The sequence below is a fragment of the Phasianus colchicus genome, chromosome 37 (assembly GCF_987193195.1).
Source record: "Phasianus colchicus chromosome 37, bPhaCol1.hap1.1, whole genome shotgun sequence".
NCBI lineage: Eukaryota > Metazoa > Chordata > Aves > Galliformes > Phasianidae > Phasianus > Phasianus colchicus.
The window spans coordinates 1,143,682-1,168,108 of NC_143472.1; the positions used below are offsets into that span (position 1 = coordinate 1,143,682).

Genomic DNA, 24,427 nt, shown 5'->3' on the forward strand with positions numbered 1-24,427 from the left:
TGGGTTTATGAATGGGTGGTGGGCTGGGCTGGGGGGGGGGTTGAATGCGGGGTGGGCGTGGCTTCAGGATGGGGCGGGTTTATGAATGCGGTGGGCGTGGCTTCGGGGGGGCGGGTTTATGAATGGAGGTGGACGTGGCTTCTGGAGGGGCGTGGCTACGAAGGCGGTATGGGCGTGGCTTCGGGAGGGGCGGTTTTATGAATGGGGTGGGCTTGGCTGAATGCGGGGTGGGCGTGACTTCCGGAGGGGCCGGTTTATGGATCCGGGGGTGGGCGTGGCTTGGGCGGGAGGCTTAAGAATTCGGTGTGGGCGTGGCTTCGGGAGGGGCGGGTTTATGAAGGTGTGGTGGCTGTGGCATCGGGGGGCGGGTTTATGAATGGGGTGGGCGTGGCTTGGGGTGGGCAGGTTTATGAATGGGGTGGGCGTGGCTTCAGGGGGCGGGGCTACGAATGTGGTGTGGGCGTGGCTTCGGGACGGGCGGGTTTATGAATGGGTGATTGGCTTTGCCTGGGGGGTTGAATGCGTAGTGGGCGTGGGTTCGGGGTGGGCGGGTTTATGAATGGGGGTGGGCGTGGCTTCGGGGGTGGGGGGTTTAAAGTGCGGTTTGGGCGTGGCTTCGGGACGGGCGGTTTTATGAATGGGGGGCTGGGCTTCAGGTGGGGCCCGTTTATGAATGGGGTGGGCGTGGCTTCGGGAGGGGCGGGGCTACGAGTGCGGTGTGGGCGTGGCTTCGGGAGGGCGGGTTTATGAATGGTGGGCTGGGCTTCAGGCGGTTTATGAATGGGGTGGGCGTGGCTTCAGGGGGCCAGTTCTATGGGGCAGGGAGGTGCGGTGCCCATCTATGGGGCAGGGATGGGGACAGGGAGGTGCTGTGCCAATTCAGTGGGGCAGGGAGGTGCCCATTCTATGGGGCAGGGATGGGGCAGGGACACACTGTGCCCATCTATGGGGTGGGGATAGGGACAGGGACACACTGTGCCCATCTATGGGGCAGGGAGGTGTGGTGCCCATTCTATGGGGCTGGCAGTTGCCAATTCTATGGGGCAGGGAGGTGCTGTCTCCATTCTATGGGGCAGGGCTGATGTGCTGTGCCCATCTATAGGGCAGGGATGAAGTGCTGTGCCCCCCACTATGGGGCAGGGAGATGCCAATTCTATGGGGCAGGGAGGTGCGTAGTGGGCGTGGCTTCGGGGGGTCGGGTTTATGAATGGGTGGTGGGCTGGGCTGGGGGGGGTTGAATGCGGGGTGGGCGTGGCCTGAGGTTGGCAGGTTTAGAAATGGGGTGGGCGTGGCTTAGGGGGTGGCAGAGTAACGAATGCGTAGTGGGCGTGGCTTCGGGGGGGCGGGTTTATGAATGGGGGTGGGCGTGGCTTCGGGGGTGGGGGGTTTATGAATGGGGGGTGGGCTTTGCTGGGGGTTTGAATTCGTAGTAGGCGTGGCTTGGGGTGGGCGGGTTTATGAATGGAGGGGGCGTGGCCACAAGGGGGCCGGCTTATGAATTGGGGGTGGGCGTGGCTTCGGAGTGGGCGGGTTTATGAAAGGGGGTGGGCGTGGCTTCGGGGGTGGGGCTACGAATGCGGTGTGGGCGTGGCTTCGGGGGGGCGGGTTTATGAATGGGTGGTAGGCTGGGCTGGGGGGGGGTTGAATGCGGGGTGGGCGTGGCCTCAAGGGGGGGCGGTTTATGGATCCGGGTGTGGGCGTGGCTTCAGGGGGTGGCATGGTAACGAATGCGTAGTGGGCGGGGCTCCGGTGTGCGGGTTTATGAATGGAGGTGGGTGTGGCTTCGGGGGGTGGCTTCGTGAATGGGTGGTGGGCTTGGCTGGAGGGTATATGGGTGCGGGGTGGGCGTGGCTTCAGGAGAGGCTGGTTTATGAATGGAGGTGGGCGTGGCTTCCGGAGGGGCGGGGCTACGAATGCGGTGTGGGCGTGGCTTCGGGAGGGGCGGGTTTATGAATGGGGGCTGGGCTTCAGGTGGGGCCGGTTTAAGAATGGCGGTGGGCGTGGCCTCAGAGGGGCCGGTTTATGGATCCGGGGGTGGGCGTGGCTTACGGGTGGCAGAGTAACGAATGCGTAGTGGGCGTGGCTTCGGGGGGGCGGGTTTATGAATGGGTGGTGGGCTGGGCTGGGGTGGTGGGGGGGTTATGAGTGCGGGGTGGACGTGGCTTCAGGAGAGGCGGTTTTATGAATGGGGGGCTGGGCTTCAGGTGGGGCGGTTTATGAATGGGGTGGGCGTGGCTTCAGGGGGCGGGGCTACGAATGCGGTGTGGGCGTGGCTTAGGGACGGGCGGGTTTATGAATGGGTGGTGGGCTTTGTTGGGAGGGTTGAATGCGTAGTGGGCGTGGCTTGGGGTGGGCGGGTTTATGAATGGAGGGGGCGTTACCTCAAGGGGGGCCGGCTTATGAATTGGGGGTGGGCGTGGCCTCAGAGGGGCCGGTTTATGGATCCGGGGGTGGGCGTGGCTTAGGGGGGGCGGCTTTATGAATGGGTGCTGGGCTGGGCTGGGAGGGGTTGAATGCGGGGTGGGCGTGGCTTCGGGATGGGGCGGTTTATGGATCCGGGGGTGGGCGTGGCTTGGGCGGGGGGCTTAAGAATGCGGTGTGGGCGTGGCTTCGGGAGGGGCGGGTTTATGAATGGGGTGGGCGTGGCTGAATGCGGGGTGGGCGTGGCTTCCGGAGGGGCCGGTTTATGGATCCGGGGGTGGGCGTGGCTTGGGCGGGGGGCTTAAGAATTCGGTGTGGGCGTGGCTTCGGGAGGGGCGGTTTTATGAATGGGGGGCTGGGCTTCAGGTGGGGCCGGTTTATGAATGGCGATGGGCGTGGCCTCAGAGGGGCCGGTTTATGGTTTAGGGGTGGGCGTGGCTTAGGGGGGGCAGAGTAACGAATGCGTAGTGGGCGTGGCTTCGGGGGGGCGGGTTTATGAATGGGTGGTGGGCTGGGCTGGGAGGGGTTGAATGCGGGGTGGGCGTGGCTTCAGGATGGGGCGCTTTATGGATCCGGGGGTGGGCGTGGCTTGGGCGAGGGGCTTAAGAATGCGGTGTGGGCGTGGCTTCGGGACGGGCGGGTTTATGAATGGGGTGGGCGTGGCTGAATGCGGGGTGGGCGTGGCTTCCGGAGGGGCCGGTTTATGGATCCGGGGATGGGCGTGGCTTGGGCGGGGGGCTTAAGAATTCGGTGTGGGCGTGGCTTCGGGAGAGGCGGTTTTATGAATGGAGGGCTGGGCTTCAGGTGGGGCCGGTTTATGAATGGCGGTGGGCGTGGCCTCAGAAGGGCCGGTTTATGGTTTAGGGGTGGGCGTGGCTTAGGGGGGGCAGAGTAACGAGTGCGTCGTGGGCGTGGCTTCGGAGGGCGGGTTTGTGAATGGAGGGCGTGGCCTCAAGGGGGGTCGGCTTATTAATTGGGGGTGGGCGCGGCTTCGGGGGGGGCGGGTTTATGAGTGGGGTGGGCGTGGCTTCGGGGGGTGGGGGGGGTTTAAAGAGCGGTGTGGGCGTGGCTTCGGGGGGGCGGGTTTATGAATGGGGGTGGGCGTGGTCTCCCCTCGTTCCGCTGTTTCTGGGGGGGGGGGCGCGGAACGGAGCGGTGAGTGCGGATCTGTGGGGGGGGAGGAGGCAGGGGGGGGGGCGGGAGGAGCGGGGCTGTGGTGGGGGGGGGGGGTCCTGGGCTGTGCTCTCCCCTCCCTCTGTTCCCCGATGCGCTCTTTCCTGGTCCGCCCCTCACCCCCCCGCCATTCGTCCCCCCCCCCCGCGGCCACGTTGGCTATGGGGGGGGGAGAAGAAACCGAACCGATCGAGAGCCCCCCCCAAAGATCCCCAAAGTGCCCCAAAATGACCCAAAATCCGCGCAATTTACCCCTATCAGCTCGGAGATCCCCCTTCCCCATCACCGCTCCCAAACTTCCCCCCCCCCCCCCCAAAAAAAAGTCCGCAAATCGCTCCTAAATGACCCAAATCCTCCCCCCCCCCCCATGAAAAAAAACCGCATTCATCCAAAATCACCGAAACACCCCCAAATCCACCCCCCCCCCCCCAAAAAAAAAGCCCCCCGGCCCCTTCCCGAAGTGACCCCAAATCTCTCCAAAATGACCCAAATCTGCTCACAATTCTTCCCCCCCCCAAAAAAAAACAACAAAAAAAGCCGAATTTACCCAAACTGCCCCAAATCCCCCCCCCCCCCCAAAAAAAGACCCAAACTCACCCCCAAAAACTTCCGATTTGTCCCCAAACCCCTCAAAATCGCCTCATTTCCCCCCCATCCCCTCAGAAAGACCCAAATCCAACCCCCCCCCACCCCCAAAATGACCCCAATGTGTTCAACCCCAACCCCCCCCCCTTCACTCCGCCCCCCCCCCCCAAAAAAAAAAGAGCCCCAAAACGACTCCAAATGACCCAAATTCACCCCAAGTCCTTTGGAATCATCCCCAAAAAGGACCCCAACTCCTCTAAGATCCCCCCCCCCAAAAAAAAAACCATAAATCCCCCCCCCCTCTTCCCCCCCCTTGAACCTCTTTATGGAGGTAATGCTGGTATTTGGAAGGAAGGGGTCCTGGGGGGGTCCTGGGGGGGGGTCCTGAGGGGGTCTGGGGGTATTGGCAAGAGTCTGGGGGGATTTGGGGGGGGGACGGGGGGGTTGTGGAGGTCCTGAAGGGGGATGGGGGGGAATGGAGATATTGGGGAGGGGGCTGGGGGGCATCTTGGGGGTTACTGGGGGGTATTTGAGGGAGTTGGGGGGTCTTGAGGGGGTCCTGGGGGGGGAATGGGGGAGATTGGGGTATTGGGGGGGGGTCTGGGGGGTTGGGGGGGATTTGAGGGGGTCGTGGGGGATGAATGGGGGCAACGGAGGTATTGGAGGGGGTCTGGGGGGGGGTCCTGGGGGGCGATGGGGAGTCATGGCGGAGGGGGGGGGGGCATGGGGGGGTTGAGGGGGTATTGGGGGGGGTCCTGAGGGGGTTTTTGGGGGGGGTCTGGGGGGTGGGGGGGTTGTCCTGGGAGTTTTTGTCCCCAAACCCCTCAAAATCGCCTCATTTCCCCCCCATCCCCCTCAGAAAGACCCAAATCCAACCCCCCCCCACCCCCAAAATGACCCCATAGTGTTCAACCCCAACCCCCCACCCCCACCCCGCCCCCCCCCCAAAAAAAAAGAGCCCCAAAACGACCCCAAATGACCCAAATTCACCCCAAGTCCTTTGGAATCATCCCCAAAAAGGACCCCAAAAAATTCTTCCCCTGAGGGGGGGTCTGGAGGGGGGGGTCCTGGGGGGCGATGGGGAGTCATGGCGGAGGGGGGGGGCATGGGGGGGTTCAGGGGGTATTGGGGGGGGTCCTGAGTGGGTTATGGGGGGGGGTCTGGGGGGTGGGGGGGTTGTTCTGGGGGTTTTTGTCCCCAAACCCCTCAAAATCGCCTCATTTCCCCCCCATCCCCCTCAGAAAGACCCAAATCCAACCCCCCCCCCACCCCCAAAATGACCCCAATGTGTTCAACCCCAACCCCCCCCCCCTCACCCCGCCCCCCCCCCAAAAAAAAAGAGCCCCAAAACGACCCCAAATGACCCAAATTCACCCCAAGTCCTTTGGAATCATCCCCAAAAAGGACCCCCAAAAAATTCTTCTCCTCTAAGATCCCCCCCCCCAAAAAAAAAACCATAAATCCCCCCCCCCCCCTTGAACCTCTTTATGGAGGTAATGCTGGTATTTGGAAGGAAGGGGTCCTGGGGGGGTCTTTGGGGGGGGGTCCTGAGGGGGTCTGGGGGTATTGGCAAGAGTCTGGGGGGGTTTGGGGGGGGGACGGGGGGGTTGTGGAGGTCCTGAAGGGGGATGGGGGCGAATGGAGATATTGGGGAGGGGGCTGGGGGGCATCTTGGGGGTCACTGGGGGGTATTTGAGGGAGTTGGGGGGTCTTGAGGGGGTCCTGGGGGGGGGAATGGGGGTGATTGGGGTATTGGGGGGGGGGTCCTGGGGGGTTGGGGGGATTTGAGGGGGTCGTGGGGGATGAATGGGGGGAATGGAGGTATTGGGGGGGGGTCCTGGGGGGCGATGGGGAGTCATGGCGGAGGGGGGGGGGCATGGGGGGGTTCAGGGGGTATTGGGGGGGGTCCTGAGGGGGTTATGGGGGGGGTCTGGGGGGTGGGGGGGTTGTCCTGGGTGTTTTTAAGGCGGGGAGGGGGGTCTTGGGGGGGTTTTTTGGGGGGGTCCTGGGGGTCATCAGAGGGGGTTGGGGGTTACTGGGGGAGGGGGGGGTGGGGACATGGGAGAATTTGGGGGGGGGGGGGTTGGGGGATTTGGGGAGGGGGATTGGGGGGTAATGGGGGTAATTGGGGGGGGGGCTGCAAGGGGGGGTTATGGGATATGGGGGGGGCTATTGGGGATCCTTTGGGGTCTGCAGGGTGTTTTTTTGGGGGGGGGTCTGAGGAATGGTGGGGATTGGGGGGGAACTGGGGGTATTTGGGGGGGGTCCTGGGGGGCTTTGAGGGAGCTGGGGGGGTTGGGGGTTATTTGGGGGGGGGGGGTTGAGGACATGTGAGGATTTGGGGGGGGGGGCGAGGGGGGAGGAAGTGAGGGGTTTGGGAAGGTATGGGGGGGGGTCGGTTGGGGGATTTGGGGAGGGGTATTGGGGGGTAATTGGGGGGGGGGGCGCCAGGGGGGGGTCCCAGGTGGTCTTTTGGGGATCCTTTGGGGTCTGCAGGGTGTTTTTTTTGGGGGGGGGTCTGAGGAATGAGGGGGATTGGGGGGGAACTGGGGGTATTTGGGGGGGGTCCTGGGGGGTTTTGGGGGCGGTGGGGGGGTTGGGGGTTATTTGGGGGGGGGGGGGGGGTTGAGGATATGTGAGGATTTGGGGGGGGGTGACGGGGAAGGTCTGGGGGGGGCGGTTGGGGGATTTGGGGAGGGGTATTGGGGGATAATTGGGGGGTGGGGGGGCATCAGGGGGGGGTCCCAGGTGGTCTTTTGGGGATCCTTTGGGGTCTGCAGGGTGTTTTTTGGGGGGGGGCTGGGGAATGAAGGGGATTGGGGGGGAACTGGGGGTATTTGGGGGGGGTCCTGGGGGGCTTTGGGGGAGCTGGGGGGGTTATTTGGGGGCGGGGTTGGGGATATGTGAGGATTTGGGGAGGGGGAAAAGGGGGGAGGAAGTGGGAAGGTCTGGGGGGGGCGGTTGGGGGATTTGGGGAGGGGTATTGGGGGGTAATGGGGTAATTTGGGGGGGGGTCTGCAGGGGGGGTCCCAGGTGGTCTTTTGGGGATCCTTTGGGGTCTGCAGGGTGTTCTTTGGGGGGGGTCTTAGGAATGAAGGGGATTGGGGGGAAACTGGGGGTATTTGGGGGGGGTCCTGGGGGGCTTTGGGGGAGGTGGGGGAGTTGGGGGTTATTTGGGGGGGGGGTGTTGAGGATATGTGAGGATTTGGGGGGGGGCGAGGGGGGAGGTCTGGGGGGGGCGGTTGGGGGATGTGGGGAGGGGTATTGGGGGGTAATGGGGTAATTTGGGGGAGGGGCTACAGGGGGGGGTGGGATATGGGGGGGATCTTTTGGGGATCCTTTGGGGTCTCCAGGGTGTTTTTTTTGGGGGGGGTCTGAGGAATGAGGGGATTGGGGGGGAACTGGGGGTATTTGGGGGGGGGCTGCAAGGGGGGGTTATGGGATATGGGGGGGTCTTTTGGGGATCCTTTGGGGTCTGTAGGGTGTTTTTAGGGGGGGGGTCTGAGGAATGAAGGGGATTGGGGGGGAACTGGGGGTATTTGGGGGGGGGTCCTGGGGGGTTTGGGGGAGCTGGGGGGGTTGGGGGTTATTTGGGGGGGGGGGGGCGGTTGAGGACATGGGAGGATTTGGGGAGGGGGGCGAGGGGGAAGGAAGTGGGAAGGTCTGGGGGGGGCTGTTGGGGGATTTGGGGAGGGGTATTGGGGGGGTAATGGGGTAATTGGGGGTGGGGGGTATTTGGGGGGGGTCCCAGGTGGTCTTTTGGGGATCCTTTGGGGTCTGCAGGGTGTTTTTTGGGGGGGGGGTCTGAGGAATGAGGGGGATTGGGGGGAAACTGGGGGTATTTGGGGGGGGTCCTGGGGGAGCTGGGGGGTTGGGGGTTATTTGGGGGGGGGGTTGAGGACATGGGAGGATTTGGGGGGGGGCGAGGGGGCAGGAAGTGAGGGGGGTGTGTTGGGGGATTTGGGGAGGGGTATTGGGGGGGTAATGGGGTAATTTGGGGGGGGCTGCGGGGGGGTTATGGGATATGGGGGGGGTCTTTTGGGGATCCTTTGGGGTCTGCAGGGTGTTTTTTGGGGGGGGGGTCTGAGGAATGAAGGGGACTGGGGGGGAACTGGGGGTATTTGGGGGGGGGTCCTGGGGGGCTTTGGGGGCGGTGGGGGGGTTGGGGGTTATTTGGGGGGGGGGTTGAGGACATGGGAGGATTTGGGGGGGGGCGAGGGGGGAGGAAGTCAAGGGTTTGGGAAGGTCTGGGGGGGTCGGTTGGGGGATTTGGGGAGGGGGATTGGGGGGTAATTGGGGGGGGGTGTCAGGGGGGGGTCCCAGGTGGTCTTTTGGGGATCCTTTGGGGTCTGCAGGGTGTTTTTGGGGGGGGGGTCTGAGGAATGAGGGGGATTGGGGGGGAACTGGGGGGGCTCTAAGGGTTTTTTGGGGGGGTCCTGGGGGGCTTTGAGGGTGGGGGGGGGAATTCTGGGGGGGGGCCATATTGGGGGTCCCATTGAGTCTGGGGGAGGGGGGTGGGGTATGGGGGTATTGGGGGGGGTGGGGCAGGGGGATTATTGGGGTTTTCCGGGGTGGGGGGGTGCTGGATGTCTGTGCCCCCCCCCCCCCATATCCCAATGCTCTGTGTGACCCCAATCTCGTGTCCCCCCCCCCCCAAATAAAGGGCCATGACCCCCCTGAGCTGCGTCGTCCTGGGAGCGCTGCTGGCGGCCGCAGCCCCCCCCCAAATGGAGGAGGGGGAGGAGGTGGGGGGCAGCTGTGGGGGGGGGGGGAAATGGCGGGGCATTGGGGGCAATGGGGCCTTGGGGGCATTGGGGGCGTTGGGGTCAATGGGGACAATGGGGACATTGGGATCAGTGGGGGCATTTGGGGACATTGGGGACATTGGGGACATTGGGGTCAATGGGGGCATTGGGGTCAATGGGGACAATGGGGACAATGGGGGTAATGGGGACAATGGGGGCATTGGGGTCAATGGGGACAATGGGGGCATTGGGGATAATGGGGGCATTGGGGACAATGGGGACAATGGGGGCAATGGGGTCAGTGGGGTCAATGGGGACATTGGGGGAAATGCGGACATTGGGGTCAATGGGGGCAATGGGGACAATGGGGGCATTGGGGGCATTGGGGTCAGTGGGGACATTGGGGACATTGGGGGCAATGGGGTCAGTGGGGGCATTGGGGACATTGGGGGCATTGGGGTCAGTGGGGGCATTGGGGACATTGGGGTCAATGGGGACATTGGGGTCATTGGGGACATTGGGGGCATTGGGGTCAGTGGGGGCATTGGGGACATTGGGGGCATTGGGGTCAATGGGGGCAATGGGGTCAATGGGGGCAATGGGGACATTGGGGGCATTTAGGGGCAATGGGGGCATTGGGGACATTGGGGACATTGGGGGCAATGGGGGCAATGGGGGCATTGGGGTCAATGGGGTCAATGGGGACATTGGGGACTTTGAGGTCAGTGGGGGCAATGGGGACATTGGGGGCATTTAGGGGCAATGGGGGCATTGGGGACATTGGGGGCAATGGGGGCATTGGGGACATTGGGGTCAATGGGGGCAATGGGGACATTGGGGTCAATGGGGACATTGGGGTCAATAGGGGCAATGGGGACAATGGGGGTAATGGGGTCAGTGGGGGCAGTGGGGGCATTGGGGTCAATGGGGGTCTTGGGGGCATTGGGGCATTGGGGTCAATGGGGACAATGGGGGTAATGGGGACATTGGGGACATTGGGGGCATTGGGGGCATTGGGGACATTGGGGACAATGGGGTCAGTGAGAACATTGGGGGCAATGGGGGCATTGGGGACATTAGGGACATTGGGGGCATTGGGGACATTGGGGACATTAGGGACATTGGGGTCAGTGGGAACATTGGGGGCAATGGGGGCATTGGGGACATTGGGGTCATTGGGGTCAATGGGGGCATTGGGGTCAATGGGGGTCTTGGGGGCATTGGGGCATTGGGGTCAATGGGGGCAATGGGGGTAATGGGGACATTGGGGGCATTGGGGGCATTGGGGACAATGGGGTCAATGGGGGCATTGGGGACAATGGGGGCATTGGGGTCAATGGGGGCATTGGGGACATTGGGGTCATTGGGGTCAATGGGGACATTGGGGTCATTGGGGGCAATGGGGACATTGGGGGCAATGGGGGCATTGGGGACATTGGGGGCATTGGGGACAATGGGGTCAGTGGGAACATTGGGGGCAATGGGGGCATTGGGGACATTAGGGACATTGGGGGCATTGGGGACATTGGGGACATTAGGGACATTGGGGTCAGTGGGAACATTGGGGGCAATGGGGGCATTGGGGACATTGGGGTCATTGGGGTCAATGGGGGCATTGGGGTCAATGGGGGTCTTGGGGGCATTGGGGCATTGGGGTCAATGGGGGCAATGGGGGTAATGGGGACATTGGGGACATTGGGGGCATTGGGGGCATTGGGGTCAATGGGGGCATTGGGGACAATGGGGGCATTGGGGTCAATGGGGGCATTGGGGACATTGGGGACATTGGGGACATTGGGGGCATTGGGGTCAGTGGGGTCAATAGGGACAATGGGGGCATTGGGGTCAATGGGGGTAATGGGGGCAATGGGGACAATGGGGACATTGGGGGCATTTAGGGGCAATGGGGGCATTGGGGGCATTGGGGACATTGGGGTCTCTATGGGAACCTTAGGGTCTCTATGGGGTCAGTGGGGTCTCTATGGAATATTGGGGTCTCTATAGGGACAATGGGGTCTCTATGGGCCTTTGGGGTCTCTATGGGGACAGTGGGGTCTCTATGGGGTCTTTGGGGTCTCTATGGAACACTGGGGTCGCTATGGGACTTTGGGGTCTCTATGGGCCTTTGGGGTCTCTTTGGGGTCAGTGGGGTCTCTATGAGGACAATGGGGTCTCTATGGGGACTTTGGGGTCTCTATGGGGTCAGTGGGGTCTCTATGGGGTCAGCGGGGTCTCTATGGGGCATTGGGGTCTCTATGAGGACAATGGGGTCTCTATGGGACTTTGGGGTCTCTGTGGGGTCAGCAGGGTCTCTATGGGGCATTGGGGTCTCTATGGGGTCTCTATGGGGTCAGTGGGGTCTCTATGAGGACAATGGGTTCTCTATGGGGACTTTGGGGTCTCTATGGGGTCAGTGGGGTTTCTATGAATGTTTGGGGTCTCTATAGGGTCAGTGGGGTCTCTATGAGGACAGTAGGGTCTCTATGAGGTCAGTGGGGTCTCTATGGGACTTTGGGATCTCTATGGGGTCAGTGGGGTCTCTATGGGGACAATGGGGTCTCTATGGGGTCAGTGGGGTTTCTATGAAAGTTTGGGGTTTCTATGAAAGTTTGGGGTTTCTATGGGGTCAGTGGGGTCTCTATGAGGACAGTAGGGTCTCTACAGGGTTTTGGGGTCTCTATGGGGTCTCCATTGGGATTTGGGGGTCTCTATGGGGCACTGGGGTCTCTTTGGGGTCTCTATTGGGATTTTGGGGTCTCTATAGGGACAATGGGGTCCCTGTGAGGACTTTGGGGTCTCTATGGGATCAGTGGGGTCTCTATGGGGTCAGTGGGGTCTCTATGGAACACTGGGGTCGCTATGGGACTTTGGGGTCTCTATGGGCCTTTGGGGTTTCTTTGGGGTCAGTGGGGTCTCTATGGGGAAAATGGGGTCTCTGTGGGACAGTGGGGTCTCTATGGGATCAGTGGGGTCTCTATGGGACTTTGGGGTCTCTGTGGGGTCAGCAGGGTCTCTATGGGGTCTCTATGGGGTCAGTGGGGTCTCTATGAGGACAATGGGGTCTCTATGGGGACTTTGGGGTCTCTATGGGGTCAGTGGGGTCTCTATGGGACTTTGGGGTCTCTTTGAGGACAATGGGGTCTCTATGGGACTTTGGGGTCTCTGTGGGGTCAGCAGGGTCTCTATGGGGCATTGGGGTCTCTATGGGGTCTCTATGGGGTCAGTGGGGTCTCTATGAGGACAATGGGGTCTCTATGGGACTTTGGGGTCTCTGTGGGGTCAGCAGGGTCTCTATGGGGCATTGGGGTCTCTATGTGGTCTCTCCTGGGACTTTGGGGTCTCTGTGAGGTCAGCGGGGTCTCTATGGGACTTTGGGGTCTCTATGGGGTCTCTATTGGGATTTTGGGGTCTCTATGGGTCACTGGGGTCTCTTTGGGGTCTCTATTGGGATTTTGGGGTCTCTATGGGGACAATGGGGTCCCTGTGAGGATTTTGGGGTCTCTATGGGGCCAGTGGGGTCTCTATGGAACACTGGGGTCGCTATGGGACTTTGGGGTCTCTATGAGGACAATGGGGTCTCTATGGGGACTTTGGGGTTTCTATGGGGTCAGTGGGGTCTCTGTGGGACTTTGGGGTCTCTGGGGTCAGCAGGATCTCTATGGGGCATTGGGGTCTCTATGGGGTCTCTTCTGGGACTTTGGGGTCTCTGTGAGGTCAGTGCGGTTTCTATGGGACTTTGGGGTCTCTATGGGGTCTCTATTGGGATTTTGGGGTCTCTATGGGGCACTGGGGTCTCTTCGGGGTGTCTATTGGGACTTTGGGGTCTCTATGGGGCCAGTGGGGTCTCTATGGAACACTGGGGTCGCTATGGGACTTTGGGGTCTCTATGGGCCTTTGGGGTCTCTTTGGGGTCAGTGGGGTCTCTATGGGGAAAATGGGGTCTCTGTGGGACAGTGGGGTCTCTATGGGATCAGTGGGGTCTCTATGGGACTTTGGGGTCCCTATGGGGTCAGCGGGGTCTCTATGGGGCATTGGGGTCTCTATGGGGTCTCTATGGGGTCTCTTCTGGGACTTTGGGGTCTCTATGGGGTCAGTGGGGTCTCTATGAGGACAATGGGGTCTCTATGGGGACTTTGGGGTCTCTATGGGGTCTCTGTGGGGTCAGCAGGGTCTCTATGGGGCATTGGGGTCTCTATGGGGTCTCTTCTGGGACTTTGGGGTCTCTGTGAGGTCAGTGGGGTTTCTATGGGACTTTGGGGTCTCTATGGGGTCAGTGGGGTCTCTATGGGGACTTTGGGGTCTCTATGGGGTCAGTGGGGTCTCTATGAGGACAGTAGGGTCTCTACAGGGTTTTGGGGTCTCTATGAGGCATTGGGGTCTCTATGGGGGTCTCTATTGGGACTTTGGGGTCTCTGTGAGGTCAGTGGGGTTTCTATGGGACTTTGGGGTCTCTATGGGGTCAGTGGGGTCTCTATGGGACTTTGGGGTCTCTATGGGGTCAGTGGGGTCTCTATGGGACTTTGGGGTCTCTATGGGGTCAGTGGGGTCTCTCTGGGGACTTTGGGGTCTCTATGGGGTCAGTGGGGTCTCTATGGGGTCAGCGGGGTCTCTATGGGGCATTGGGGTCTCTATGAGGACAATGGGGTCTCTATGGGACTTTGGGGTCTCTGTGGGGTCAGCAGGGTCTCTATGGGGCATTGGGGTCTCTATGGGGTCTCTTCTGGGACTTTGGGGTCTCTGTGAGGTCAGTGGGGTTTCTATGGGACTTTGGGGTCTCTATGGGGTCAGTGGGGTCTCTATGGGGACTTTGGGGTCTCTATGGGGTCAGTGGGGTCTCTATGAGGACAGTAGGGTCTCTACAGGGTTTTGGGGTCTCTATGAGGCATTGGGGTCTCTATGGGGTCTCTATGGGGACTTTGGGGTCTCTATGGGGTCAGTGGGGCCTCTATGGGGCATTGGGGTCTCTATGAGGACAATGGGGTCTCTATGGGGACTTTGGGGTCTCTATGGGGTCAGTGGGGTCTCTATGGGGCATTGGGGTCTCTGGGGTCAGCAGGATCTCTATGGGGCATTGGGGTCTCTATGGGGTCTCTTCTGGGACTTTGGGGTCTCTGTGAGGTCAGTGGGGTTTCTATGGGACTTTGGGGTCTCTATGGGGTCAGTGGGGTCTCTATGGGGACTTTGGGGTCTCTATGGGGTCAGTGGGGTCTCTATGAGGACAGTAGGGTCTCTACAGGGTTTTGGGGTCTCTATGAGGCATTGGGGTCTCTATGGGGTCTCTATGGGGACTTTGGGGTCTCTATGGGGTCAGTGGGGCCTCTATGGGGCATTGGGGTCTCTATGAGGACAATGGGGTCTCTATGGGGACTTTGGGGTCTCTATGGGGTCAGTGGGGTCTCTATGGGGCATTGGGGTCTCTGGGGTCAGCAGGATCTCTATGGGGCATTGGGGTCTCTATGGGGTCTCTTCTGGGACTTTGGGGTCTCTGTGAGGTCAGTGGGGTTTCTATGGGACTTTGGGGTCTCTATGGGGTCAGTGGGGTCTCTATGGGGACTTTGGGGTCTCTATGGGGTCAGTGGGGTCTCTATGAGGACAGTAGGGTCTCTACAGGGTTTTGGGGTCTCTATGAGGCATTGGGGTCTCTATGGGGTCTCTATTGGGACTTTGGGGTCTCTGTGAGGTCAGTGGGGTTTCTATGGGACTTTGGGGTCTCTATGGGGTCTTTGGGGTCTCTATGGGGACTTTGGGGTCTCTATGGGGTCAGTGGGGTTTCTATGGGGTCAGCGGGGTCTCTATGGGGCATTGGGGTCTCTATGGGGTCTCTATTGGGACTTTGGGGTCTCTATGGGGACATTGGGGTCCCTATGGGGTCACTGGGGCCTTTGGGGTCACACGGTGACATTTTGGGACCCCCCCCAGGAGTGCACAGATGGATACGAGTGGGACCCCGAGACCGAGCACTGCAAAGGTGGGGGGCTGGGTTTTTTTTGGGGGGGGGTCCCACATTTGGGGGTCCCACATTTGGGGTGGGGGTCCCCTGTTCTCGTGTTCCCCTATTTGCGGAGCCGGGGGGGGGGGGGAAGTCCCTTATTTGGGGTTCCCTATAATTTTTGGGGAGGGGTCTCCAGTTTGGGGGGGCTTCTGTGTTTTGAGGTCGGGGTTCACTTGGGGGGTCCCATATTTTGGGGTGGGGGTCCCATCTTTTGGGGTCCCATATTATGGGGCGGGGGTCCCACCTTTGGGAGGTCTCCTTGTTTTGGGGTGGGGGTCTCGTCCTTCAGAGGTTCTCGTGTTTTGGGGTGGGGGTCCCATCTTTTGGGGTCCCATATTATGGGGTGGGGGTCCCACCTTTGGGAGGTCTCCTCGTTTTGGGGTGGGGGTCTCATCCTTGGGGGGGGGTTTTGAGGTGTGGGTCCACTTTGGGGGTCTCATATTTTGGGGTGGGGGTCCCACATCTTTGGGGGTCACCTATTAGGGGTCTCCCACTGGGGGTTTCAAATTGGGGGTCCCCTATTGGGGGTCTCCCGTTGGGGGTCTCCAATTGGGGGTCTCCAATTGGGGGTCTTCCGTTGGGGGTCTCCTATGGGGGGGGTCTCCCATTGGGGGTCTCCCATTGGGGGTCCCCTATGGGGGGTCTCCTATTGGGGGTCTCCCATTGGGGGTCCCCTATAGGGGTCTCCCGTTGGGGGTCTCCTATGGGGGGGGTCTCCATTGGGGGTCTCCTATTGGGGGTCCCATATTGGGGGTCTTCCATTGAGGGGTCCCGTATTGGGGGTCTCCCGTTGGGGGTCTCCTATGGGGGGTCTCCTATGGGGGGGTGTCCATTGGGGGTCCCCCATTGGGGGTCCTCTATTGGGGGGTCTCCATTGGGGGTCTCCTATGGGGGGTCTCCTATGGGGGTCTCGGATGGGGGGGGTCTCCCATTGGGGGTCCCCTATTGGGGGTCTCCAATTGGGGCTCCCCTATGGGGGGTCCCGTATTGGGGGTCCCATATTGGGGGTCTCCCATTGGGAGTCCCTCATTGGGGGTCTCCCGTTGGGGGTCTCCTATGGGTGGTCTTCCAATGGGGGTCTTCCATTGGAGGTCCCCTATTGGGGGTCCCCCATTGGGGGTCTCCCATTGGGGGGGTCCTCAATTGGGGGTGTCCCATTGGGGGTCCCCTATTGGGGTCTCTCATTGGGGGTCTCCTATGGGGGGGGTTTCCATTGAGGGTCTCCCATTGGGGGTTTCCTATTGGGGGTCTCCTATTGGGGGGTCTCCATTGGGGGTCTCCTATGGGGGGGGGGGTCTCCCATTGGGGCGCCCCTATTGGGGGGTCTCCTACTGGGGGGTCTCCTATGGGGGGTCTCCAATTGGGGCATCTCCTATGGGGCGTCTCCTATGGGGGGTTTCCATTGGGGGTCTCCCATTGTGGGTCCCCTATTGGGGTCTCCCATTGGGGGTCTCCTATGGGGGGGGTCTCCATTGGGGGTCTCCTATTGGGGGTCCCATATTGGGGGTCTTCCATTGAGGGGTCCCGTATTGGGGGTCTCCCGTTGGGGGTCTCCTATGGGGGGTCTCCTATTGGGGGGTCTCCATTGGGGGTCTCCAATTAGGGGTCCTGTACTGGGGGTCTCCAGTTAAGGGTCTCCTATGTGGGGGTCTCCTACTGGGAGTCCCTCATTGGGGGTCTCCCGTTGGGGGTCTCCTATGGGTGGTCTTCCATTGGGGGTCTTCCATTGGGGGTCCCTCATTGGGGGTCTACAATTGGGGGTCTCCCATTGGAGGTGCCCTATTGGGGGTCTCCTATGGGGGGGGTCGCCATTGAGGGTCTCCCATTGGGGGTCTCCTATTGGGGTCTCTCTTTGGGGGTCTCCTGTGGGGGGGGTCTCCACTGGGGGTCTCCCACTGGGGGTCTCCCATTGGGGGTCTTCCATTGGGGATCCCCCATTGGAGGACCTCTATTGGGGGGTCTCCATTGGGGGTCTCCTATGGGGGGTCTCCTATGGGGGTCTCGGATGGGGGGGGTCTCCCATTGGGGGTCTCCCATTGGGGGTCCCCTATTGGGGGTCTCCAACTGGGGCTCCCCTATGGGGGGTCCCGTATTGGGGGTCCCATATTGGGGGTCTTCCATTGAGGGGTCCCGTATTGGGGGTCTCCCGTTGGGGGTCTCCTATGGGGGGTCTCCTATTGGGGGGTCTCCATTGGGGGTCTCCAATTAGGGGTCCTGTACTGGGGGTCTCCAGTTAAGGGTCTCCTATGTGGGGGTCTCCTACTGGGAGTCCCTCATTGGGGGTCTCCCGTTGGGGGTCTCCTATGGGTGGTCTTCCATTGGGGGTCTTCCATTGGGGGTCCCTCATTGGGGGTCTACAATTGGGGGTCTCCCATTGGAGGTGCCCTATTGGGGGTCTCCTATGGGGGGGGTCGCCATTGAGGGTCTCCCATTGGGGGTCTCCTATTGGGGTCTCTCTTTGGGGGTCTCCTGTGGGGGGGGTCTCCACTGGGGGTCTCCCACTGGGGGTCTCCCATTGGGGGTCTTCCATTGGGGATCCCCCATTGGAGGACCTCTATTGGGGGGTCTCCATTGGGGGTCTCCTATGGGGGGTCTCCTATGGGGGTCTCGGATGGGGGGGGTCTCCCATTGGGGGTCTCCCATTGGGGGTCCCCTATTGGGGGTCTCCAACTGGGGCTCCCCTATGGGGGGTCCCGTATTGGGGGTCCCATATTGGGGGTCTCCCATTGGGAGTCCCTCATTGGGGGTCTCCCGTTGGGGGTCTCCCATTGGGGGGTCTCCTATGGGGGGGTCTCCATTGGGGGTCTCCAATTAGGGGTCCCGTACTGGGGGTCTCCAGTTAAGGGTCTCCTATGTGGGGGTCTCCCACTGGGGGTCTCCCACTGGGGGTCCCCTATTGGGGTCTCCCGTTGAGGGTCTCCTATGGGTGGTCTTCCATTGGGGGTCTTCCATTGGGGGTCCCTCATTGGGGGTCTACAATTGGGGGTCTCCCATTGGAGGTGCCCTATTGGGGGTCTCCTATGGGGGGGGGTCTCCATTGAGGGTCTCCCATTGGGGGTCTCCAATTGGGGGTCCCCTATGGGGGGTCTCCTATTGGAGGTCTCCCACTGGGGTTCCCCTATAGGGGTCTCCCGTTGGGGGTCTCCTATGGGGGGGTCCCCTATTGGGGGTCCCCTATTGGGGGGTCTCCATTGGGGGTCTCCTATGGGGGGGCTTCCATTGGGGGTCTCCCATTGGGGGTCCCCTATTGGGGGGTCTCCATTGGGGGTCTCCAATTAGGGGTCCCGTACTGGGGGTCTCCAGTTAAGGGTCTCCTATGGGGGGGTCTCCCATTGGGGGTCTCCCGTTGGGGGTCTCCTATGGGTGGTCTTCCATTGGGGGTCTTCCATTGGGGGTCCCTCATTGGGGGTCCCTCACTGGGGGTCTGCCATTGGAGGTGCCCTATTGGGGGTCTCCTATGGGGGGGGGTCTCCATTGAGGGTCTCCCATTGGGGGTCTCCAATTGGGGGTCCCCTATGGGGGGTCTCCTATTGGAGGTCTCCCACTGGGGTTCCCCTATAGGGGTCTCCCGTTGGGGGTCTCCTATGGGGGGGTCCCCTATTGGGGGTCCCCTATTGGGGGGTCTCCATTGGGGGTCTCCTATGGGGGGGGGGGTTTCCCATTGGGGGTCTCCCATTGGGGCGCCCCTATTGGGGGGTCTCCTACTGGGGGGTCTCCTATGGGGGGTCTCCAATTGGGGCATCTCCTATGGGGCGTCTCCTATGGGGGGTTTCCATTGGGGGTCTCCCATTGGGGGTCCCCTATTGGGGTCTCTCATTGGGGGTCTCCTATGGGGGGGGTCTCCATTGGGGGTCTCCCATTGGGGGTCTGCCATTGGGGGTCTGCCATTGGGGCTCCCCTATTAGGAGTCCCCTATTGGGGGTCTCCCATTGGGGGGGTCCTCAATTGGGGGTGTCCTATTGGGGGTCCCCTATTGGGGTCTCCCGTTGGGGGTCTCCATTGGGGGTGTCCCATTGGGGGTCCCCTATTGGGGCTCTCCTATTGGGGGTCTCCTATGGGGGGGGTCTCCATTGAGGGTCTCCCACTGGGGGTCCCCTATAGGGGTCTCCCGTTGGGGGTCTCCTATGGGGGGGGGTCTCCATTGTGGGTCTCCAACTGGGGGTCCACTATTGGGGTCTCCCGTTGGGGGTCTCCATTGGGGGTCTCCTGTTGGGGGTCCCCTATTGGGGCTCTCCCATTGGGGGTCTGCCATTGGGGCTCCCTTATTTGGAGTCCCCTATTGGGGGTCTCCCATTGGGGGGGTCCTCAATTGGGGGTGTCCTATTGGGGGTCCCCTATTGGGGTCTACCGTTGGGGGTCTCCTATGGGGGGGGGTCTCCATTGGGGGTCTCCCATTGGGGGTCCCCTATTGGGGTCTCCCATTGGGGGTCTCCTATGGGGGGGTTCTCCAACTGGGGGTCCCCTATTGGGGTCTCCCATTGGGGGTCCCCAGTTGGAGCTCCCATATTAGGAGTCTCCCATTGGGGGGGTCCCCTATTGGGGGGTCTCCCGTATCCGTGGGGCGGGGTTTTCCCCCGTTAACGAACTTCAGCCCCTAATTAGCGTTATGTGTCCCCCCCCCCAACTGCAGACGTGGACGAATGCTCGTCGCAGCCCCCCCCGTGCCGCGGCTCCATGCGGTGCCTCAACCATTTCGGGGGTTTCCTTTGCCTGCCCCGATCCGCAGCGCTCATCCGCGGAGCCCCGCCCCCTCCTTTAGCCCCGCCCCCTCCTTTAGCCCCGCCCCTTCCCTACGCCCCGCCCCTTCCTTACGCCCCGCCCACCGACGGCCGCTGCCCGCCCGGCTACGGCCCCGCCCCCGACGGCACGTGTCAAGGTGAGGGGGCGGGGCTTAGAGAGGGGGCGGGGTTAAAGGGGGCGGGGTTATGCTAATAGGCTGTGGGTGCGGTCTGGGGCTGGGGATGCGCCCAGATTTAGGGGCGGGGCTAAAGGGGATCAGAGCCAATGGGGAGGTGAGCTGGTGGTGGGTGGGGCTAACCTGGAATAGGGGCGTGGCTATAAGGCTGTGGGCGTGGCCAGATTACGGGCGGGGCTAAAGGGGATCAGAGCCAATGGGGAGGTGAGTTTTTGGTGGGTGGGGTTAACCTGGAGTGGGGGCGGGGCTAGGCGGCTGTGGGCGTGGCCAGGAATAGGGGGCGGGGCTAAAGAGGTTCAGAGCAAATGGGGAGGGGCGCTGGTGGTGGGTGGGGTTAACCTGGAGTGGGGGCGTGGCTAGGCAGCGGTGGGCGTGGCCAGGAATAAGGGGCGGGGCTAATTGTTTGGGGTCTCGGGGGGGGGGGTTGGAATTAAGAGGGAATTGGGGGTCGCTGGGGGAGGGGGGGGGGGACACGGGATCCTGGGGGGGATTTGGGGTCGTGTTGGGGGTCTTTGGGGGGGGGTTGGAATTAAGAGGGAATTGGGGGTTGCTGGGGAAGGGGGGGGAGGCGACATGGGATCCTGGGGGGGGGGTAATTGGGGTGGGTCGTGTTGGGGGTCTTTGAGGGGGTGGGGGTTGGTAAGAGGGAATTGGGGGTCGCTGGGGGAGGGGGGGGGGACACACATGGGGTCCTGGGGGGGATTTGGGGTCCTTGAGCGTTGGGGGTCGCTGGGGGGGGGTTGGAATTAAGAGGGAATTGGGGGTCGCTGGGGGAGGAGGGGAGGGACACATGGGGTCCTGGGGGGGGAATTGGGGTCGTGTTGGGGGTCTCTGGGGGGGGGGGTGGAATTAAGAGGGAATTGGGGGTCGCTGGGGGAGGGGATGGGGACATGGGATCCTGGGGGGGGGAATTGGGGTCCTTGAGTGTCGGGGGTCTCTGGGTGGGGGGGGTGGAATTAAGAGGGAATTGGGGGTCGCTGGGGGTGGGGAGGGGGAACATGGGATCCTGGGGGGGGGGTAATTGGGGTCGTGTTGGGGGTCTTTGAGGGGGTGGGGGTTGGTAAGAGGGAATTGGGGGTCGCTGGGGGAGGGGGGGGGACATGGGATCCTGGGAGGGGGAATTGGGGTCGTGTTGGGGGTCTTTGGGGGGGGGGGGTTGGTAAGAGGGAATTGGGGGTCGCTGGGGGAGGAGGGGGGGGACACACATGGGGTCCTGGGGGGGGTAATTGGGGTCCTTGAGTGTTGGGGGTCTCTGGGGGGGGGTGGGTTGGTAAGAGGGAATTGGGGGTCGCTGGGGGAGGGTGGGGGCATGGGATCCTGGGGGGGGAATTGGGGTCGTGTTGGGGGTCTCTGTGGGGGGGGGTTGGAATTAAGAGGGATTTGGGGGTCGCTGGGGGTGGGGGTGGGGGGACATGGGGTCCTGGGGGGGGAATTTGGGGTCCTTGAGCGTTGGTGGTCTCTGGGGGGGGGGGCTTGGTAAAAGGGAATTGGGGGTCGCTGGGGAAGGGGGGGGGGACAACATGGAATCCTGGGGGGGGGTAATTGGGGTCGTGTTGAGGGTCTTTGGGGGGGGGGGGGGTTGGTAAGAGGGAATTGGGGGTCGCTGGGGGAGGGGAGGGGGACATGGGATCCTGGGGGGGTAATTGGGGTCGTGTTGGGGGTCTTTGGGGGGGGGGGTGGAATTAAGAGGGAATTGGGGGTCGCTGGGGGGGGGGGGGGAGGGGACACATGGGGTCCTGGGGGGGATTTGGGGTCCTTGAGTGTTGGGGGTCGCTGGGGGGGGGGGGGACGACATGGGATCCTGGGGGAGGGGTAATTGGGGTGGGTCGTGTTGGGGGTCTTTGGGGGGGGGGGGTTGGTAAGAGGGAATTGGGGGTCGCTGGGGGAGGGGAGGGGGACATGGGATCCTGGGGGGGGGTAATTGGGGTCGTGTTGGGGGTCTTTGGGGGGGGGGGCTTGGTAAAAGGGAATTGGGGGTCGCTGGGGAAGGGGGGGGGGGGACAACATGGAATCCTGGGGGGGGAACTGGGGTCGTGTTGGGGGTCTCTGGGGGGGGGGGGTGGAATTAAGAGGGAGTTGGGGGTCGCTGGGGGTGGGGGGGGGACGACATGGGATCCTGGGGGGGGAGTAATTGGGGTGGGTCGTGTTGGGGGTCTTTGAGGGGGGGGGGTTGGTAAGAGGGAATTGGGGGTCGCTGGGGGAGGGGGGGGTACATGGGATCCTGGGGGGGGGAATTGGGGTCGTGTTGGGGGTCTCTGGGGGGGGTGGTGGAATTAAGAAGGAATTGGGGGTCGCTGGGGGAGGGGGGGCATGGGATCCTGGGGGGGGTAATTGGGGTGGGTCGTGTTGGGGGTCTTTGGGGGGGGTGGAATTAAGAGGGAGTTGGGGGTCGCTGGGGGAGGGGGGGAGGGGGCGACATGGGATCCTGGGGGGGATTTGGGGTCCTTGAGTGTTGGGGGTCTCTGGGGGGGTGTTGGAATTAAGAGGGAATTGGGGGTCGCTGGGGGAGGGGGGGGGGGGCCCTGGGATCCTGGGGGGGGGGTAATTGGGGTGGGTCGTGTTGGGGGTCTTTGAGGGGGTGGGGGTTGGTAAGAGGGAATTGGGGGTCGCTGGGGGGGGGGGGGGGGAGGGGACACATGGGGTCCTGGGGGGGATTTGGGGTCCTTGAGCGTTGGGGGTCGCTGGGGGGGGGGGACGACATGGGATCCTGGGGGGGATAATTGGGGTCGTATTGGGAGTCTTTGGGGGGGGGGGGGCTGGAATTAAGAGGGAGTTGGGGGTCGCTGGGGGAGGGGAGGGGGGACATGGGATCCTGGGGGGGGGTAATTGGGGTCCTTGAGTGTTGGGGGTCTCTGGGGGGGGGGGTGGAATTAAGAGGGAATTGGGGGTCGCTGGGGGAGGGGGGGGGGGGACATGGGATCCTGGGGGGGGGTAATTGAGGTTCTTGAGTGTTGGGGGTCTCTGGGGGGGGGGCTTGGTAAAAGGGAATTGGGGGTCGCTGGGGAAGGGGGGGGGGACAACATGGGATCCTGGGGGGGGGGAATTGGGGTCGTGTTGGGGGTCTCTGTGGGGGGGGGTTGGAATTAAGAGGGAGTTGGGGGTCGCTGGGGGTGGGGAGGGGGGGGGACATGGGATCCTGGGGGGGTAATTGGGGTCGTGTTGGGGGTCTTTGGGGGGGGGGGGGTTGGTAAGAGGGAATTGGGGGTCGCTGGGGGAGGGGGGGGGGGACACACATGGGGTCCTGGGGGGGATTTGGGGTCCTTGAGTGTTGGGGGTCTTTGGGGGGGGGGGGGGTTGGTAAGAGGGAATTGGGGGTCGCTGCGGGGGGGAGGGGGCGACATGGGATCCTGGGGGGGGTAATTGGGGTCCTTGAGTGTTGGGGGTCTCTGGGGGGGGGGGTGGAATTAAGAGGGAATTGGGGGTCGCTGGGGGAAGGGGGGGGGAACATGGGATCCTGGGGGGGGGAATTGGGGTCGTGTTGGGGGTCTTTGGGGGGGGGGTTGGTAAGAGGGAATTGGGGGTCGCTGGGGGAGGGGGGGGGGGACACACATGGGGTCCTGGGGGGGATTTGGGGTCCTTGAGCGTTGGGGGTCGCTGGGGGGGGGGGGGGAACGACATGGGATCCTGGGGGGGGGGAATTGGGGTCGTGTTGGGGGTCTCTGGGGGGGGGGTTGGAATTAAGAGGGAGTTGGGGGTCGCTGGGGGAGGGGGGGGGGGGACTCATGGGGTCCTGGGGGGGATTTGGGGTCCTTGAGTGTTGGGGGTCGCTGGGGGGGGGGGGGGGGAACATGGGATCCTGGGGGGGGGAATTGGGGTTGTGTTGGGGTTTCTGGGGGGGGAGGGGTGGAATTAAGAGGGAATTTGGGGGGTCGCTGGGGGTGGGGGGGGGGGGGACATGGGGTCCTGGGGGGGGAATTTGGGGTCCTTGAGTGTTGGGGGTCTTTGGGGGGGGGGGGGGGTTGGTAAGAGGGAATTGGGGGTCGCTGGGGGAGGGTGGGGGCATGGGATCCTTGGGGGGGAATTGGGGTCGTGTTGGGGGTCTTTGAGTGGGGGGGGGTTGGTAAGAGGGAGTTGGGGGTCGCTGGGAGGGAGGGGGGGGGCATGGGATCCTGGGGGGGGTAATTGGGGTCGTGTTGGGGGTCTTTGGGGGGGGGGGGTGGAATTAAGAGGGAATTGGGGGTCGCTGGGGGGGGCGGGGGGGACATGGGATCCTGGGGGGGGGGTGATTGGGGTCGTGTTGGGGGTCTTTGGGGGGGGGGGGTGGAATTAACAGGGAATTGGGGGTCGCTGGGGGGGGGTTGGAATTAAGAGGGAATTGGGGGTCGCTGGGGGGGGGATTTGGGGTCTGAGGGACCCATTGCTTCACCCCCCCCCCCCACTTGTCCCAGATGTGGATGAATGTGAGGGACCCCCCCCCTGCCAACCCAGCCAGGAGTGCATCAACCGCCCGGGGGGGTTCGAGTGCCGCTGCCCCCCCGGGTATCGGCATCTGCGCACCGAGTGCGTCGGTCAGTGGGGGTTGGGGGGGGGCACGGGGGGGTGGGGGGGGGCTATGGGACCTTATGGGGGGGTTTATGGGGGGATTTGGGATGTTTT

At 62.7% G+C, this 24,427-nt stretch overlaps 1 protein-coding gene across 3 annotated transcripts in view; it reads left to right on the forward strand.

The window, feature by feature from the left end:
- The first annotated feature begins 721 nt into the window (after positions 1-721).
- The window catches only part of LOC149913452 (EGF-containing fibulin-like extracellular matrix protein 2), a 58,732-nt gene continuing 35,026 nt past the window's right edge, over positions 722-24,427 (forward strand). For 2 of the 3 annotated variants that reach the window (XM_090129632.1, XM_090129634.1), the window contains exons 1-5: positions 3,483-3,576; positions 8,843-8,924; positions 14,844-14,892; positions 19,547-19,792; positions 24,220-24,339. In XM_090129632.1, the coding sequence (XP_089985758.1) occupies positions 3,509-3,576; positions 8,843-8,924; positions 14,844-14,892; positions 19,547-19,792; positions 24,220-24,339 (565 nt within the window). In that variant the 5' untranslated portion in view covers positions 3,483-3,508. Of the gene's footprint in view, positions 1,169-3,482; positions 3,577-8,842; positions 8,925-14,843; positions 14,893-19,546; positions 19,793-24,219; positions 24,340-24,427 lie in introns of those variants that run through there. The other variant, XM_090129633.1, reaches the window with a different exon arrangement.